The 19,909-nt window shown below is 46.9% G+C and overlaps 1 protein-coding gene across 5 annotated transcripts; it reads left to right on the top strand.

Moving 5' to 3' along the window:
* The first annotated feature begins 15,458 nt into the window (after positions 1-15,458).
* On the top strand, positions 15,459-19,769 carry LOC120658592 (ninja-family protein 5-like). 5 transcript variants are annotated; one of them, XR_005668740.1, is made up of 4 exons: positions 15,475-15,726; positions 17,038-17,621; positions 18,501-18,965; positions 19,513-19,769. XR_005668740.1 is itself a non-coding variant. In XM_039936860.1 (3 exons), exons 2-3 carry the CDS (start codon positions 17,111-17,113, stop codon positions 18,887-18,889), a joined length of 900 nt encoding a protein of 299 aa, XP_039792794.1. In that variant the 5' UTR covers positions 15,459-15,726; positions 17,038-17,110; the 3' UTR covers positions 18,890-19,769. The 5 variants fall into 5 exon arrangements, 2 of the variants coding, with proteins under 2 accessions (XP_039792794.1, XP_039792793.1); XR_005668739.1 differs by lacking the exon at positions 15,475-15,726 and adding an exon at positions 15,734-16,811; XM_039936860.1 differs by having other exon boundaries at positions 15,459-15,726; positions 18,501-19,769.
* The last annotated feature ends 140 nt before the right edge of the window (positions 19,770-19,909 follow it).

The raw sequence follows: 19,909 nt of genomic DNA, 5'->3' as shown, positions 1-19,909 counted from the left end.
CAAGCTCAAGAAGAAAGAAAAAGACTTAAAGATGTGAAGATTTTTCATCATGACAAAGTCCATAGTTTGATCAATCAATAGAAGTCATTCAAGTGAGTGTCAAGAATGGTTCTTGGAGAGATCACTTCTCCCTGGAGAGGGACCGGGCCGCCCAAGAGTAGGATGGACAAGCAAGGTGCTTGGAAGAGCGACATGGAAGTGGTAATCTAGAGTCATTGGAGATGCTTAGTTGAAACTATCAAATGGGTTGATCAAGAAAAGCAAGCAACACCTAACATAAGAGAGATTCATGATAGTTCAAGTATATTCAAGTGGTATTCTCTCAAACAAGCAAAGATAAAAAAGAAGAAGCAAGCCAAACCCCAAACAAGACAGTGTACTTGATCATAAATAATTCTCAATTCATATGGGTGAAGAATGGTTTTCATATTGGTATTCATTGTCTTCACCAAGCTATTATAATTGGACTTCATGATGCTAGTTGGAGAGCTAAATTGGAATCTAATGACTATCCTCTACTCCAACATAGCAAGGTGAAATTGCTTGACATATGCATTCATACTATGCTAAGAACATGATTAGTGCATATAGTCATATATAGTGACCATTCATGAAAAATAAAATAATTTTAAATGTTTTATGATGACACTATTGCTTCTATCCTTGATATGATCTAGTTGTAACATATGACATGTTCATGAACTAGTAAACCCAAATAGTTGATCTAGAAAATGAGCTTTCAAATGTTTAACTCAACATTGTCAAGATAACCCTTAGAATGAGGTGTGAAGAAGCTTGTCATTGGTTCAAACCGAGTTGAATTATTTGGGCAAGTAGTCTAGATCATGTCAAAGAGAAAGAAGCTCATGGAAACAATCTAGTTCAATAATTGATTATCAATGTCAAATTCAACAAAGTAGTCCATCATGATTTTACAAGTGATATTAGATTCAACAAAAGGTATATCATTGTATCTCTACAAGTGATATACATGGTCATACAAGTGGTATTCATTCAAGTAGATCTAGTGCAACAATGGTGGTTCCACAAGTGATCCTCAACTTTAAGTGATCAATTCAAATCAAGAAAGCTACCCTCATCAAGAAGAGCTCAAGATTCAAGTAGATTGACAAACACTTTGACATAGGGGGAGGAGCCCCACTACAAGTTATCAAGGTCAAGGATCCTACTAGTGTCCTACATGTGGTATTTTAAGGTGGTCTTCATGCTTCCACATATTGTTGTTACAAGTGGTGTCAATTCCAATCAAATTAAAAGTATCCATCAAAAATGAAGATTCAAGACTCAACCATCTACCCAAGTCCAACTCTTTGTATCAAACCACAAGCGCTTCATATGATTGCCTACAAGGGGTATTCAAGTGGTAACCATACAAGTACAAGAGGTACAACTTCAAGTGGTAGCCATTGATCTTCACATGGCAAATTTTATGTGGTTTCAGTCCTTTTTATAGTCATTGATGACAAAGGGGGAGAGGAATGAATAAAGATATGAATTATCCTTGGATGACAAAGTAGGAGATGAGATGAGAGTGCGAGCATGGATATGGATCAAGAGGAGCAATATTGAGGAGGATCAATATTCTTGGACAAGAGGAGCACACAAGTAGGGGGAGCAAGCTCATGAACTTGGTTGTTTGCATTTGATATGTGCATATTCATGTGCTTGCTTGCATTTGCATAAGTTCTAAAATTTATATATGCAATGCTTGTGTGTGATGTATGCTAGTCATAGAACTTGATTGATGATTTGATAACTAGCATGCATAGATTGTAGCTAGACATGTTATTTTTACATGTAAATCAAAAGCCTAGCTAATAATATTGATCTCATGAGGTATCTTGAGTTTTTGATGCATGTCTAGTTACTCATTGATGCTAAGGAATGAACTTAAAGGATGCAACTCCAATTGGTATCACGCTTCAAAGGTTTATCCTATATACCTTAGCATCACTTAGTAATGATAACAATGCCACAAATTTCATATTTATGCATGTGTGTGAGTTTAAAACAAAATCTCTTGAACACACATGTAGGGGGAGTTATCACTACCAAGTAGGATTTTTATGGTGCTTATCCAATCTTTTACAAGTGGTCTTAATGGTGGATAAGAAACATAAAATCCAAACCAAGTTAGCTATTTACACGTGTGTGAAGTGCTAGCTTGGAATATGCTTAATTTCCATATCTTTGTAGAGTTGTCTTCAATTACCAAAAAGAGGGAGATTGAATGGCCCTTGTTTGGTTTTGGTAATTGAGTGACAACTTAGGTGGACTAATAAGTGTTTATGTTGAGATACACAGGAGATTAGTCCACACAAAGATACTAGTATGAGCAACATGTGCCATGGAGGAGAAATGGCTAAGGGTTGATGCTATGCTCATATAGTGTGATGGAGGAGCTCATTGCATATGAGACATGACATGGAGTTATGTGACCAAAGTGGAGAAGATCAAGACAAGGCTTGGCTTGGTGGACCGGTTGTAATAGAGAAGGGCAAGTCAAGGCTTTGAAGCGAGGGACCGCGAGGCGGTGAAGCTTGGGCAAGATTTGGCGCCGATGGACCGAGGCAACGGTGAAGAGCGAGCAAGGTCAAGATCGATGGACCAAAGAGGTCATGTGATGATATGGAGTGGATCATATCATTCAAGAAAGATCAAGGCAAGTGTTGACTCATGATGATGATCAAAAGGATTGATGGAGTTTGGTGCTTGTGTGGCATCAATATTTGGGAAGATGAAATGGAATGCGCAAGGCAAAGGTATGACCTATAGGGCATTTCATTTCACCGGTCAAAGGTTGTGTAGAGAAGTGCATTACCGGATTTAGGATAGATGGCCGTACTATCAAGAGGGGCAAACTTGTTTGCATATCGGTCATCTAGTGCCATTTGAGCAATCTAACTGTTGCTAGGATCGAGTGGCGTGGTGAGATCAAGTGAAAATCCTTTGAAAATATTTGTGAAATGCTAACACACATGCACATGGTGTTGTTCACGTGGTGGTGTTAGCACATTTGCAAAGGAGAAGGTGTTGGAGTTGATGTTGATCAACTTGTGGGGAAAAGAAGTTACGGGCGGACGGTCCGGCCCGGTAAGGCGGACAGTCCGCAAGTATAATTCATTTTTTTGTCCAGAGAGGTTGCAGCTCTATTTGGGCTTGAAGGCCGTACTGCGGACGGTCCGCCCCTAGGGTGCGGACAGTCCGCAGGTGTTTTAAAGAAATCATCTGTCGGTACCCTATAGCAGGGATACCCACTTCTACTGCAGCAAGGCAGGACTCGCGTAGTCATCCATAACTACGCCCTAAGGGGCGGAGCAGCCCGGCCCCACGGGTCAGGCTCTTACCTCACCGGGCCAACGGCCCCGGACCCGCTCCCCGCTCTGGGACGGGTCCGGTGACGCCACGTGTCCCTGAGGAGGGAAAGCTCCGCGCCAACAGCCGATGGCTCAGACCCCCCATAGGGGTCCGGGACCTCCCCGTGTCCGTCCGGACCTCCCACACGCGTAGAACCAACATACCGCCGGGGCGGGGTCTGGGGACGCCACGTGTCCCGCAGGCGCAGGCACGGGCGCGAGTCTTCCACTGGAAGATTCGCCTACCCACCGCATTCAATGCGGTTGGTTGAGGCGTGCTCTGCCACCGCAGCGCGCGGGGCAGCTTTTGTCAGCCTCACTGTAGACCGCATATTACCGAGGTACACAGTGCAGCCGCATGCGCCGCATCCGCACAAAGCCCATGTGCCGCATTAAATGGATACGACGGCGCGACACCTTTCCATCATACCGCCTACGCCGCAAGCTACACAGCCCGTTCAGCTACGCGGTAGGCAACGCCGCAAGCTACTCCCTGGCGCCGTTTCGACAAGACAGGGCATGGCTATGCTGGACGGAAGATTCCCACGGTCAGAGCAAGGAAATCCAGGAATGAGATCTCCGTCGCCTGCAACGCCATAATGTCTATACAGTATGTTATTTTATACTACATCGTTGGGCCCACTTGTCGTGGACTCAACGGCCATGTACGCGCCTCCCTTGAGATATAAAAGGGAGGCGTTCGCTGCACACTCTAGACTCTCCAGGACTCTCACGACACTCTCACAATACAAGCTCGGATTCACTCCGAGCAATCCCGCTCTCAACCTCTTGAGAGCACAAGCATTACAGCACACAGTGGACGCAGGGTATTACGCTCCGGCGGCCCGAACCACTCTATACCTGCTATGTTCATCGTGTTCTTACGCCACTAGATCGAGCACTCCTTGACTGCCCCCAAGCACATCCTACACTTAGGATTAGGCGGGTGCACTACGCCACTCGGCTGTGGGTTTGCACCCCACGACATTTGGCGCGCCAGATAGGGGCAGCTTAGCTTTCGCTTGATCATCGGCTCGGCATCACCATGTTTCAGGTGGCGAATGCCCGGGGGCCAGAACCCGCGTCAGCAAGATGGCGACAGCGGGTCATGCTCTCCCAGCTCGTTATCAAGCATGTCTGGGGGAAGCTCAGCTTCAACAAATCCCAGCTCGCAGCATACCCCACTCATGTGAGGAAGCCCGCTCCGGTCGCACTCAGCCGACTCTGGTGGCTCTTTCCGATGTTAAGCCGACTCTGGTCGCACCCCTGACTCTACATCTCTGTAAGTCCTACCCTTAGGGGCCCAGCAGGGAATAAAACCTTTTCTTTTGTAACTAGGTAGTACTTCCGTGTGGTCCATTCCGGTGAGCCTCCCCCGTGGAGGGGTCCGGACCTCTGCAAACCAGGTTCAGGGAAGCGTACTCACCCTCCGGGGAGGTCCGGAGCCGTGTAGCCGCTTAGTCTGGTTCCGTACCCTAAGCCTGCATGCTCTACCTCCCTAGGGCAAGTACCGTAGTACCTAAGACTGGGGGCCCGAAGGTCCGGACAGCTCCGGCCTCATAAACCCGTGTTCTGGCTTACATCGCACATCTCATGGACATCTAGTTATAAAGGAAAAGTTTATTCTCAGTTCGCCTTTAAGGATGTTACATTCCAATTTCAATCTACGCATTCTGTTTGCGCTAACCCCCATGTGGTTTCTTACTCTTGTGCGGTGATTGTGGTCCGAATTGAGTTGGCTAGCTAGTGACTTAGCTCGAGACCCCTCTTGGAAGAGAGGGGTTCAGACCCCTGGAACCTGCAGGTTCAGGGAAGCGCACTCATTCTCCGGGGAGGTCCGGAGCCGTGTAGCCGCTTAGCCTGGTTCCGTACCCTAAGCCTGCACGCACCACCTCCTGTGAATGAATGTCGTAGTACCTAGGACTGGGAACCTGGAGGTCCGGACTTTCTCTTAACCTAAAGGCCGCCCCCTTGAGCTCCGTTCACTGAGCCTTGCTGTCTATCTCAAAGGATCACAGACAACAGGATTTGGGACCCGTGGGCATGCTACTAAGAATCTACCTTGAGTCATGTGCAGGTCCAAATGTGATGATTCTGCAGGTAACCGAAAGGATGGACGACACAGGAAAAGACCCTTGCGGCGCGCACCGCTGGGCGCCAGAAGCAGCCAAGTTGCTCACAGTAGTGGCCCCACTTGCGGGTTCGTTACCTCTCCCGATGCGGGCCCGGGGGCCTCTGTCGGTACCCTGCAACTGGGGTACCCACTCCTACTGTGTCAAGACTCGCATAGTTATCCGTAACTATGCCCTAAGGAGCTGAGCAGCCGGACCCCTGGGGTCTGACTCCATCTCACCGGACCAACGGTCCCGGACCCGCTTCACGCTTGGGGACGGGTCTGGTGTCGCTACGTGTCCCAGAGGTGGAAATACTCAGTACCTGTGGCCGCGGACCCGGACCCCCGCAGGTGGGTCCGGGACCTCAACGTGCCATCCGGACTCTCGCAGATGGGTCTGGGACCTCCACGTGCCTATCCAGACCCCCGTGAGCTCTCGGCTCAGCTAGCTGCTCGGGAGGGATCCGGAGCCGCCACGTGTCACGCAGACGCGGGCGCAAGCCTTCCACTGGAAGCTCCCTCACCCACCCACATTAAGTGCGAGTGGTTGAGGCATGCTCTGCTGCCGCTGGGCACGGGGCAGCTTTTGTCAGTCCACATTGTGGATCGCCAGTTACCGAGGCGGCTCGTCAGTTACCAAGGCAAGCATTAAAGACTCAGCGCCGTGCGCATGGGCGACGAGTCATGATGACCAGCTACTGACTGGAGCAATAGTGCACGTTGCTACAGTGGACTGGGTCAGTAGTTCGGCGCTTCATCATGACCTCGACGCGCGGCTGCAGAGGCTAGACTCTACTCCGACAGGACAGCTCAAGACCATCCCTGGTCAGAAGCTACGCACGAAAGCCGACGACAAGATCTCCGGATCTGAGGCATTGAAGGCCAAAGTGTTGTTTATAATACATCGCCGGGCCCACCTGTCGGGATCTCGCTCAGTGTACGTGGTCCCCTTGGACATATAAAAGGGTGAGCACGCCCGCTAGAACACAGGTTCACACAGACACGAAGCCAGACACAACATAAGCTCGAATTCACTCAGAGCAATCTCGTTCTCAACCTCTTGAGAGCACAAACAATACAAAACACAGTGGACGTAGGGTATTATGCTCTGGTGGCCCGAACCACTCTAAACCTGCTGTGTTCATCGTGTTCTTAGGCCTCTAGATCGGGCACTCCTTGACTGCCCCCAAGCACATCCTGCACTTAGGATTAGGCGGGTGCACTACGCCACCCGGTTGTGGGTTTGCACACCACGACATCATCCAGAGAGGTTGTTTCTCTGGCTTGGGCTGAAAGGTTAGAATGCGGACTGTCCGGCCAAGGGGAGCGGATGGTCTGCAGGTCACTTAACAAATTGACCAGAGACGTGTTGGGTCTCTGGTGGGATTTAAGAGTGAAGGGCGGACGGTCCGTCCCTGGGGTGCGGACGGTCCGCAGGTCAGTTGAGAAATTGTCCAGAGATGATTTTGCTTCTGGTGGGTTGCACGATGTGAAGGGCGGACGGTCCGCTCCTCAAACTTTAAGTTTGTCCAGAGACGTTGTCTCTCTGAGTGTTCGGAGTGTCTGAACGGCGGACGGTCCGCCAATAGGGAGCGGACAGTCCGCGAAGGGCTCTAACGGTCGACTCTGACACAAAATCATTGCAGATCTAGCCGTTGGGTTTGAATGGCGGACAGTCCGGTTTTTGTGAGACGGACAGTCCGCGAAAACTCTGTTTTCACGGGTTTTGAGTATAACGGCTAGTTTGGGGCCTCCCTCTATAAATAGAGGGTGTGGCCGGCCATTTGTGGTTGCTGAGCACCTTGGGGACTTGGTGTCCATGTGTGAGAGTGCTTGAGAGCCCTTTACTCACTCTAACTTGATAGTAATCATCCGATTGAGTGAGAGAGCGATTCTAGTGCGATTGCTTTGAGAGATTGCATCGAGTGACACTAGGTGATCGTGTTGCAAGCCGGTGTGCTTGTTACTCTTGGAGGTTGCCACCTCCTAGACGGTTTGGTGGCAAGAGGCTCCGTTGAAGCCCGCAAAAAGATTGTGCGGTGCTCCGGAAAAGAGATTGTGGGGGGTATTGTGCTCACCCCGCGGGAGCCGCGAAGAGCAACTCTAGTTAAGCGAGACGTAAAGAGCAACAAGTGGTTCGGCCGGATCATGTGCTAGAGCTCGGTGTGAGCACTCCACGTGGGAGAGTGTGACTTGAGAGTCACCACTAGCAAGAGGATCGGCGGCAACCTTGGAGCTTGTCTCAACGGGGATTAGCTTGGTGGCAACCAAGTGAACCTCAGGATAAAAATCACCGTGTCAATTTTGTCTACTCTTCTCGGTGGTTTGCATTCTCCAAATCACAAGCCTTGTATGTACATTCATCTATATCTTGTGCTTGTGTAGTTGCTCTCTAGTGTAACTAGTTAGCTTGTGTAGCTTAATTAGTTGCTCTTGCTTAGATTGTGTAGCTAAGCAAGTTGAGCTCTTGGATTTGGATTGTGTATCCTTGTCCTTGAGCATCTAGTGAGCTTAGATTTGGCTTTGTACTTTTGCTCATTAGAATTGTGTAAGAGCTCCCCCGGTTTGTGAAGTACTAGTGCTTAGGCTTGTGTGGCTTGGCATTAGAATTGTCAGGAGAGTTCTTGCTACCTTGGCACTCCATTTGCTTTGTGTAGGATTTTTTTGGAGGTATCTTAGAGTCATAGTTACAGGGGTGAAGTCTTGGTTAAGCGAATAGTTTCAATTCCGCATAAGTTTCAGTTAGCTAGCGCGATTATTTTTAGAAACGACTATTCACCCCCTCTCTAGTCCGCCATCTCGACCCTACAATGTGGCAAACACGTACCGGGACTACCGGGTTTGCTCTCGTTCTAGGTGAATTATGTTACTTAAGTGCCTCTAAGGTGTGGATTAGCACGTGGCTTGTCGAGAGACGGACACGTGCTAGCCCTCATTTTAAAGAATTAATCAATAGTTTCCCCAAAACCGATTGTAAATTGGGCGGTTCTCACAATGGTCGTCTTGATGGACTTAACGCCTTGTTTTTCCTTTAGATTTTCCTACTTGCATTGAGAACTTTCACGTCTGCAGTCTGCTAGCTGCTTTTTATAGCAACCATAATAGTATATACAGTACGTAGCATATAATCAACACTGAACTGATATAATCGTAATACCGCCCTGCGAGACGCACATGGAGCATATGCACGGACATGCCATAGTCTAAAAGACTAAAACTAATAATTAGCGTGGCCTTGAACCATCTTCTACGTGTACCTGTGCAGAGCTCATACGTATGGTCGGCCCTACCCAATCCGTACGAGATGGAATGGCCACTGGTTCCCTCTGGGAACGTGGAATTTAATTTTTATATGCTGTCGTAGCGCATCAGAACCTTTTCTAACTAATTATTAGGGATCAGGTCGTTAGACGTTTACCAATGACAGATCTGTAGCAAAAAAAAAAGCAACAAAACGCATGCTAACTGTGCCAGAAATAAAGCTACTACTAAGTGCTCATCTGATCATCTCTATATGAGTATGAATATGACAGTGGGACCGGTACGGTGGTTTGTTCCAACTTCTCCGATCCTGCAGCGAGCAAATTTTGCCAAACCAAAAGGCTCATGTGCCTAACAGTAGGTAGTGTAGCTACAGCAAGGAAAAAAATGTACCAGCATATATGCAGTCACTCCATGCATGCACGACCGTCAGTGTGTGTGTGTGTTTTTTTTTTCTTTTGACCGGCATATTAGCTATCTAGAAACATTTCTTCAAAGTTGGCATACGTATGAGCATGACCCACTTGCCCCTTGTGATGGTGATCGAGTTAGTGATGCAGTACTTAGCTTTGCACTAACCATGAGCTATTGAGCTGCAAGTTGGGAATTTAAATAAAACAACCCGGTCAGTTGGTGCCCAGCGCTACGCCGGGATGCACAACAAGGATCGCATGGCAACTTGCGCTTTTCAAAACGCAGGCTGTCCAACGATTGTGGCCAATCGCTAGCCATGGTTGCGTGTTGGATCTAGCCCTTTTTATTATCTATCTATTTTTGATAAACAAGCTATATTCAGAGAGAGAGAGAGAGAGAGCTACGGTAAACATCACTGTCATTGTCGACAAATAAATATATGGATAAACTTATCATCGTGTGATAGTATCGATTTTGTTGGATTTGGGTCGTCATCGAGTTTGTGTAGCAAGTGTGTTTTGTCGACCACCGAAACGCATACATCTTTAAATTGGTCTCCATCACACGAACGCCACGCCTCTATCAATACGTCGAGTAAATGTTGCTGATGAGCATCTATGTTGATCGGTATATATAATAAGACTGGAGTCTTTCCAATTCTGAAATACATATCCTAAAGAATACCATTCCGCTCTACTTTTCCTTTTAAGAATAAAACCACAATATTTTCTCCCTCTGTCCCAAAATAAATGTTCGTTCGGCCTTCAAATAATTTTGTCGCACAATGAAAGTCCTTTTATATTACAGTAAAGTTTATTTAATTAAATTAATTTCAAATACAAAAAAAGTGTATAGAGAAGTTCACGAAACCAATCAAATACTTAGATATATGTTACATTTCTTGTTCCAATGCATTTGCATTTATTGAGGATCTAAGGGACCAAATAAACAACACAATTTTCAATCACCAGTTGCTATATAGAGTTAATTAGGGATAATGTGGTTATTTTTCACTACTACTGATGTGTTCAATATTTTCGGAAGAACACTTATTTTGATACGGAGGGAGCATACCACTGTTAACAACAACTTGGTACACATTTTGCTGCTCGTTACATGGTATAAGCATGTTGGACTTGCTAGGCAAGGCCCATATATATCAGTGAGACTACAATACTACTCCTGCATTCTAGAGGAATATTTGCAAATGCCCAGTGGAAAGCAGAATATCCCTCCCAAACTCTAAGCATCGACATGCTCAAGAAATTTAATTTTGTCACACAAAAAACCGAGAGAATTTAGCCATATCGGTTTCGTCGCTTATTTGAATGTGCGTATATATGTACGAGGAAGCAGCACGGTCAAAAAAGAAAAGAAAAAACAGACAGGAAGCAAGCCATCTGCATATTTTCATATTACTAAGGCCCTCCACAGTGTTGGCCTTAAGTGAAGCTCCAAATAGAGAGATTATTTGGGCTTTACTTCCCACACTGCAATTATTGATGCTAGACCAATGCTACAGCTAAGAAAAATAGAAGCGATGTATGTACAGGCATGGATGTCGAGTGGTTAAACAAACAAGAAAAATGAAGATTCGCCATCCCCTACTCTTTAGGAGCGTCACATTGCTTTGTTATTTATTTGCTCCTACTTGTATTATGGGACCAACAAGGGATGCTTGCAGTGATGCCTCCTAATACAGCCGAACTAGAGCAATGCCCATTTCGTACAGTAAATTCATTTTGAGCTCCGGCACCACACCGTGGAAGGCCTAAGAGCAGATACATTAAGGGTTTATTAGTTCGCCCATGTCAGCAACAGTTGTACGCGGATAAGAGAGAAATGAGGTGGGAGAGTATTACAGACTCTTATGTAAGAGACGTCTCCAGCATAAAAAACAAAGTATAAGAGCCGATTTTGGAGTTTAATCTGTCTCTTGCGCACGTATTTCATGAGCTTTTATTTATTTTTGTATGTAAAATTTTAATATTATACTCCACAAGAGACAATTTAAAAAACATATTATTGTAGTAGTATATATCTCCAAGTGGTATCTCTAGATGATATAGAAGAGGCTTAAACCTCCTTTATTGCCCTTGCTCTAAGATGCCGCTAGCTAGCGTCGCTCGGTAGCGTCAGAAAGCAACCTCGCTGTTTTTTTTTATATAAGAACCTCGCTGGGCGCTCTGCTGCCTGCATACCCCTCGCTGGTGTTGAAACGGGCGCAACTTGCCGCGACCAACCCAGCCGCGGGAAGCCACGCCGAAGCGCAGCCGAGTTAGGCTGTGTTTAGTTCTAAAATTTCTGTCTCCAAACTTCACTATTTATTTATTATATTAAATTTTTTACTTTATGCATAAAGTATTAAATATAAGTAAATAAAAAACTAATTGTATAGTTTTGATGTACACGACGAGACGAATCTTTTGAACCTAGTTAAGTTATGATAAGACAATAATTACCACAAACAAAAGAAATGTGCTACAGTGTTTGATGTGACTCTTTTTACCACCATTTTACGAATCTAAACACAGGCTTTGTTTAGATGCAAAAAAATTTTAGGTGTAAAATACTGTGGCACTTTCGTTTGTATTTGGTAATTATTGTCCCGTTATAGATTAACTAGGCTCAAAAGATTTGTCTCGCAAATTATAGATAAATTATGTAATTAGTTATTTTGTTTAGCTATATTTAATATTTTATGTATGTGTTGAAAAATTCGATGTGCCGAGGAATTTTTTAAAATTTTGGAATTTCGAAGGGAACTGAACAGGGCGACAACCTTAATTATTAATTATTGGGCGCTTGAATCTGACATCGTCAAATCGCCAACCCCCAAGATTTTTTTTTCTTCCCCTCTCTGCGGCCAACATCGTACAAAATCGATATCCCCAAGATTCTGCTCCCCGCCTCCCGGATTTGCTGGATCCCCTGCGGACGGCGAGTCTGTAGCGATTGGTGTGATCCACCATGAGGCTGTGGTTGTGGTCTCTCTGGTTGTACTGTAGACAGCAATCATTGATGATATAGCAACCTCGATGGTCACTGGTCAGTCAGCAATGGTGGCTGATTGATGTTCAGATGGCTTGGAGTTTATGCTTATCCGGAATAAACTGGGTACTTGTGCTATACTGCTAGTATTGTGTTTTATACTAGCATGTGGTAATTGGAAAAATGAAAAGTATCTTGCTAGTTACTTGGCTTGTTTAATCTGCTCCAACAAAAGATACTGTCACACGAAAGATAAGCGTGTGCCGTTGTGTTGATGTTGGCATGTGCAGTTTGGACTTGTTGCACATTTTGCCTCGTACACGTAGGATGATGGGCTTTTTGTATGCTCGTATCAAGTGTACATCAACTTGTATATATCTTGCCTGGGTTGTACTTAAGACATATTGCGCATGAAAGTATATATGATAAAGACCTTTTGTTTATCAGAAACACGCGGTACTTATGGCATTTTCCTCTTGCCTTCATCTCGATCAAGGTGGATGTATGTGTCTTGTGCGCATTAGATGGATTGTTTCTCCATGCTCTTCTAACGCCTGTCTCAACTTGTATCTCTCCGGCCTACGTGGCATAGTAAAGAGACACCCAATCACATAAGCACTTGTATCTTAGTACTTGGGAAGGCAAAGAGATAGATCATCAAATGAATACTTATATATACTGTGTAGCATTGTGATTTGCAAAGAGATATAGCTGGCATGAACACAATTTACTAGTGGAACATTATTTAGTTGGCTAGATTCCGGGTGGTGCAATTTATCCACCGTTCAAGTCCTACATTCAGCACGTGTGCTTATATTTTTCATGCATGATATATTCTATGTAGAAAGAAATAGTGTGTGCAGGTGTTCGTCGTACATTCAAAGCTTAGCTTATAGCTTAACAATAGCTCAAATAAACTATGTTTTTGTACATAGAACACACAATTTGTTGAATTTAAAAAATACAAAAATACCTAACTATATCTTATAAGGTATGTTAAAGCGTCTAACATTTTTCTTTTTCAATATCCTAGCTTGCATATTTGACATTCTAGATTGAGAGAACATAGCTAGGTATTGCCAATTTATGAGTATTCCTACATACTTTATACAAATATTTGTTGTTGCAATATTCCTTAATAATACTACCACTATAATTATATACTCCTAGTTGTCGTCGCTACACGTAGTTGTAGGCCTAAAGTTGTCGTAGTTTTTTTTTCTCCTCCACTGCTAGTCTTAAGTCACTCTTAATGTATGGTTTTATTGTACGGTTACCTAGAGCAAAGACTAGGTAATTGAGCCGAATGAGTTTTATGAGGATAAAACTCATCTCACACTCCATAAAACTCTTCCTTATCGTTTTTCATAAATATCATGTCACATCAGCAAAATTAAATGCTCATAAAACTCTCATGAAACTCCATTGAGATTGACATGAACATTGTGCATGCCCGCAGAAAATCCGGTCCTCCGCCGTGGGACCACAAGCAAGCACAATCCGCCATCCACTTGTGCCGTTGTGCGCGGGCCTGCACCGGGGGACAGCGAGGCTCTATTGTTGCCGCCCTTTCGGCCGCGCGACACGGCAGTTCGACACGTGGATGCGGCCCGCCAGTCCGTCACCGTCACCCTACCAGGAGTGACGTGTCTCCCTCTAACCGCAGGCGTCGCGACAACGCCGCTATCCCCTCTTGCCCTGCAGCCCGCAGTAGGACCATGCCGCGCACACATCACCATGTCCCCAACCGCCTCGGCGCAGCCTGCCCACCGATTTGCGGGACCGGGCACATTCGGGACCCCGCATGTCATTGATCGTGACTAGGACCCGAACCCAAAACACAAAATACAAAATTTTTGTAAATCACTTGCATGGTGTATTAAATGTAGTCGAAAAATAAATCACATTATACAAATGAATTGTAAATCGCGAGACGAATCTAATGAGCATAATTAGAATGTGATTAGACACTAAATTACTACAATAATACTATAGTAAATATGATCTAATGATAAAATTAATTAGGTTTATTAGATTCGTCTCGTAGTTTACAGATGAGATCTTTAATTAATTTTGTGTTTAACCTACATTTAATATTTCAAATGTTAAAAATTATCTTCTAAAAATATAAAAATACAAAATACAAACTTATCTAAACAAGCCCTAGCATGATTAGGAGTGGTCTATCCCCAAAGCACCACAGGCTAACTCCCAACCGCACAACACCCCGCAGCCCGCCACCGATATGCGGGCCCGGCACACCAACGGGCCCGCGTGTCATGGAAACTGGACGAGGCGTGCAGTAGACGCGCGGCTATCCCCCGGCTACCCCTCACGCCACCTCTCTCCTAGCCGCACGTCACGACCGCTCAGCCCACCCCACCGCGACCACCCGTGGGGCCCGTTACTCCCATGGCCCACGCGTCATGAGACCCGGGCGGGGCAGCGGCGTCCCGCGCGAGGGCCTGCCTGGCGACCCGGCAAGTTGGCCTCGGGGGCAGTGAGCTGTCGTGGGGCCCGCGCGCGCCGGGCTGCAGCGCGGCACGTGGCGAGCGATGCGGCGCTACCGCGCACACACGTACTACCCCCCTCGTCCCCGCGCGGGCCCCGCGGAAGGGTTTAAAGCGGATGCCAGGGACGTGTCGCTGCTGCGTAGGACCCCGCGCGACACGTGTGGGCCCCGGCGCCGCGGCAAGTTGCCGCTGTTTCGTTGGGTGCCAGTTGCAGGCTATAGCCTGCCTGCCTGCGCCTAGGGGTGTGGTCCCCCTGGAGCCGCCTCTCGTGTAGCCCAGCCGTTAGTCGAGCCGAGCCGGCCAGGTGAGTAAACGGGTCTAGCTGGATTTTGTTTTCACACATTATCTTTTGAACGCCCTCTCTATTTATGGTGTCTAGTTAATGGCACCATGTGTTTTACTATAACCTAGTTTTACGATAGAATCTACGATGAGTCTTTTGAAATTTAGATAATAAATTTCAAAGTCTATGTAATAGGTTAGTGAATCCATTCTCTTTACATAGAACATTATCTTACACTAGGACTAGTTCGCTATGTGACACGTTAGATTAACAAGAGTGAACATTACAATGCTAGAGCCGATGAAGTTACTTCTTCCTCATCGCTTCTGGTTTCTCAACTTTATAGCAAGAAGCCGATCTGGGAAGATTTGTCAAGTAACGCCTTATATGAATGACGTAAGGGCTTGCGTGTTGTTACAAGAAAACATCACGGCTTACGTAATTTATGTTGTCCGTTTGCATTCCAATTTGCTATTTATACCGCTCTACCCCTCCATCCTCGAACCATTCCGACTGTGTTGCTACACCTACACGTCTCGCTAAGCTTCTATATATCTTTCCATGGCAACTTATCAATAACTGTAGTTATTTTTGCTATTTAGGCCTTCATATTTGCTAGATCAACGAATTATCATGAGATATTCAATTTTGAAAGTTGACATCTTATGTGAGATCCGTAACTTGAATTGATTAATGGAGTCCTTGAGTATTCTTACTCAAAGGCCACCTCCATGGCCCTCCTACTTGGATGGGCACATAATTGCTCTATCTTCGGTATGTCGGACATATTCTCTCTCTTTTTTCCATAAGTTATTTTGACTTTTGCTTGATGATGTTAGATCTACCATAACACTTTTTATTTTTCACCGTAATATCTTTATGGCTACCTGTTGTGTTGTTCTTATATCTGGGCGAGCACCATTGATTTTACCCTTTATTTTACCCCATAGACCCAGATCTACCACCTCACCATCTTTCATAGGTATGCTTTTTAATAGTCTCACCAGGCTTCATCTGATTTTCTACTAAAAAGTTATTTGAATTGTTTTAACCACACATGTTCTTCTTATCTGGCAATCGTTAGCACTAAGTTAGGTATTAGGTGAATATGTAGCCCTTACCTTTACACCTGCCGCGCGCCATGGAAGCATCGACCTCCTCCGAGACCACTTCTTTCCACCGATTCCCAGAGCATCAACGGTTCTCAATTCCCAAAAATTCAGCGAGAAAAAAACATCAATGCATTACCGTTCTTTATATGGGTGAAAAAGCTCAGCATCACCAGATTTTTTTGTCAAAAAAAAACCTTTCTCACATGCCATGGTTACATTTTTATTAGCAGTGTTCATAGAGTTCCTTTTATGTTAATTCTTTTATTTAGCTCGATATTTCTAAAGAGATGTTACTTGGTTAGCACTGCGCGGTAGTAGATATTTTCCCAGCCGCCTTGAAAACCCGTGGCCCGACAGAGGAATCATCCTCCCCAAACGTGTCAGTCCCTGATCAAAAAAAAAAAGTGTCAGTCCCAACGCCCCACCGCGCCGTCGACACGTCACGCTATGTTCTGCCCCCACCGCAGCGCGCCGGAGCCGAGCCGCGCAAGCCCCTGTCCCGGCTCGGCTCTTGGCGGCCCAACACGTGTCCGCGTTGTCCGACACGTGGCGAGCTGCCGTGCGCTCGTAGTCCCATCCGACGAGCCTCCACCTCCCCCCCCCTACAAAACCCAATTTTCCGCTCCCTATTTCCGGCGAAAAAAAATCAGCGAAAACCACCTCTCTTTTGTTCTCACCGAGGTCGCCTCTGCTCTCCATCCGCTTCGGCTCGCCTCCTCCTCCTATCCATCCTGTTCCGCGCTCACGGTGAGGGATCTGGTCTCTCGAATTCCGCTTCGTTTCGCTGCGTGCGTGCTAGCTCCGCCGTTCTCCCGATTTCACGGTGTGCTTCGTTTCGCTGCTTGCTGCAATGCTACGTGCTTGGGGCGTGGATTCTGTGTTAGCGGGGGATGGGGTTTTTGTGGAAAATCTGGTGCTGTCTGGTGCTTCGCTGAGCCCGGAAGAGCGTAATCGGTTGCTGTCTTCTCTGTAGCTGAATTTTTGGGCATTGAGAAGCGTTCTTCTTCGGTGAATCCGTTGGAGGAATTGTCGTTCGGTGGGGACGCATGGCGTCGAGGGATTTCCTGGGCGGGTTCGGACGGGAGGGAGGAGCACCGGCGGGAGCCGGCGGGAGCGCAGCAACCGCCGAGTCGGACGAGATCGAGCTCAGCCTCGGCCTGTCCCTCGGCGGCTACTTCGGCGCCGACCCGGCGCAGGACGCGAAGAAGCCGCGCCTCGTGCGGTCTTCCTCCATCCCCTCGATCTGCTCGCAGCCCGGAGGATTCACCTCCGCCGCCGTCACGGCGCCGCCGTCCGACCTGCTCCGCACGTCCTCGCTCCCCAGCGAGTATATGGAGGATCGGCTCCGTCGCCGCGCGATGCAGAGCCAGCGGCGGCTCGAGGCCAAGCGCAAGCGCCTCGAGCGCCGGAACTCCATGAACTCCGGCAGGTCCGCCACAAGCACAAGCGCCGGCGCCGGCCGCGACGAGGCCCTGGAGCAGACGGTGCCCAGCGGCTTCCAGTTCCGGCGCACGGTCGCCTTGCAGGGGACCACCTCGTCCAGCGCGCCGGAGCAAGGTATGACAGCATGCTAATGAATACGATTATCCATCCCATTTCGTTGTCTTGGTTGCTGCTTCTTTCCTGATGATGCATCGGCATATTGTGTTGGGTATTGGGTGCGCACGAGATGCATGAGCAGAGAGATCTAGCTGATAGCTGAAGCAGGTTTCATCAGACAGGGATCTTTATTTTAGCTGTGGGTTTGCGAGTTCTTTTGCTATTCTGATGACATGTAGTTGCTATGTGCTCATTACCTGTTCATGATGACCCCCCTGTGGGTTGATGCTCCTGTTTAGGAGTAGCCATTTTGTTATCGATGCTGGATTTGCGATACGGACACGCATAGCGTAGCTGAAAGAAGTGGTGTCAGGGATGGATGGCGTGATCTTCAGGGCGCAGGAATTTTCCATGTCATGTCCAAGTCATCTTGTTTCATCGGTTTGGGAAGATTGTTTGAGACGTTTGCTCAATTGCTCTCATGCCTTAGACATCAGCTCTCATGTTTTCGTCTGGTAGCTAGAGTTTGTTTCGATTGCTGTCAGTTACAGAATTCTTTGATGTGCACGGCAGTTTACAGAGGTGCTACACTATGGCTAGACGCTAGACCATCTATAGTTAATCAGCATCTGCAATGATAGGCAAGTAGAGTCATTAGGTAGCCATAAGTGTGTTTATGGGGTTAATCATTGTCTAGGCTGGTGTGTATGGTCTACTACCCTACTACTTTTATGCATTGTCCATTGGAGCAAGTTCCGTATGATGGAGCATCACACTCGTTATATTCAAACACTAGCACATGTTAAGAGTTCGTCTCGTCGGTTGTCACAGGCAATGCAGGTTTTATCTCAGTTGAATGAATCTGAAATAAAGCTTGTGCCTCTGCTCTTAACGCAGGTGGTGGAGCCCCGTCGCATAGCCCTCCCGCGACGAGCACATCCTCGGACAACACTAGCGGTGGGCAGAGCAGCTTGCGAACCGCCGGGCGCGAGCAGCCGCTGCGAACCCTCCGGTCACTGACGATGCGGACGGCGAGCACCGGCGACCTCCGCAACAGCATGGTGGAGGACATGCCGATGGTCTCCTACAAGGTGGAGGGGCCCAGCGGCCGCAAGACCGACGGCTTCCTGTACAAGTACAGGAAGGGCGAGGAGGTCAGGATAGTTTGCGTCTGCCACGGCAACTTCCTGACGCCGGCGGAGTTCGTGAAGCACGCCGGCGGCGGCGACGTCACGAACCCGCTAAGGCATATCGTCGTCAACCCACAGCAGTCGGTGTTCTTGTGATCGTGGCGCGCGTGCTGCTGGTACAAGCAAATCTAGAGGGGGAGGCGAGGAAGCAGACAGAAGCAGAAGCCTAAACTCTCACTACTAGAAAAAAAAAGAGTCCTTCGTCCACCTCCATTTAATATCGGTTGCTTTAAATCCGGTACTTATGCCCTTGGAGCCATTTAGTATCGGTTTTTAACACCACCCAGTACTAAATGTCATTATTTAGTACCGGTTGATGTTATGACTCGGTACTAAATAGCTCTTGGGGTCCCCAACTATTTAGTACCGGGGCATAACACCATCCGGTACTAAATGATGACATTTAGTACCGGGTGGTGTTATGGCCCGGTACTAAATGGTTCATCTCCTTTACTTCAAAAGGATAACATTTTCAATGCACTCACATATGCTGTGTGGGTGAGATGGTAGAGGATACTACTAGCGAGGCCACAGGTCATGAGTTCGAACCTCGGCACACGTGCATTTATTTTTTTCAAAGAGACCAGCTATTTAGTACCGGACACTGCGACCGATACTAAATGGACCATTTATTTAGTACCGGATAGCCGGTACCGGTCGGGGCAACCGGTACTCAGGGCTGCATGTGCCCGGTACTAATGTAGCTATTTCTTGTAGTGTCTTGAGCAGGAGGCAGAAGCTTAAACTTTTTGAGGAGCTGGCAGAAGCAGAAGCTTAAACGTTTTTGAGGAGCAGACAGAAGCAGAAGCTTAAACTTCTTTTCTTTTTTGTTTCATGGTGATCATATGATTAGTTAATTATGTCAGCGAGCTGGATACTGCTGTAACTTGTAAGTTCAGAGTGAGCAAATTGGAGGGTTCCGTGAGGTTAACAAGTTCCGAAATGGACGCTGGCCACAGTTGAGGCCTTGAGGTCACCTGGCTTCCTGTCACTGTGCAGTTTCTCACTTTCACACCACGCTCGAGTCACCGTCGTCGTCTACTGTCCCTGTGAAGACTGAAGAGAGCGACAGAAATGACCACTCTATCCCTGTGAATCGTCTTACAGCCGTATTTG

The sequence above is a fragment of the Panicum virgatum genome, chromosome 2N, assembly GCF_016808335.1.
Source record: "Panicum virgatum strain AP13 chromosome 2N, P.virgatum_v5, whole genome shotgun sequence".
Lineage (NCBI taxonomy): Eukaryota > Viridiplantae > Streptophyta > Magnoliopsida > Poales > Poaceae > Panicum > Panicum virgatum.
Note: the sequence above shows the minus strand (reverse complement) of the source record. Positions and strands in the feature narration are given on the sequence as shown.

What these genes read in the sequence shown, in the direction of transcription:
- LOC120658592 (XM_039936860.1), top strand. Translation starts at nt 17,111, where the DNA reads ATGGCGTCGAGGGATTTCCTGGGCGGGTTCGGACGGGAGGGAGGAGCA. An exon ending in GTCCAGCGCGCCGGAGCAAG is followed by an intron (nt 17,622 to 18,500) that starts GTATGACAGCAT and finishes CTCTTAACGCAG; the next exon opens with GTGGTGGAGCCCCGTCGCAT.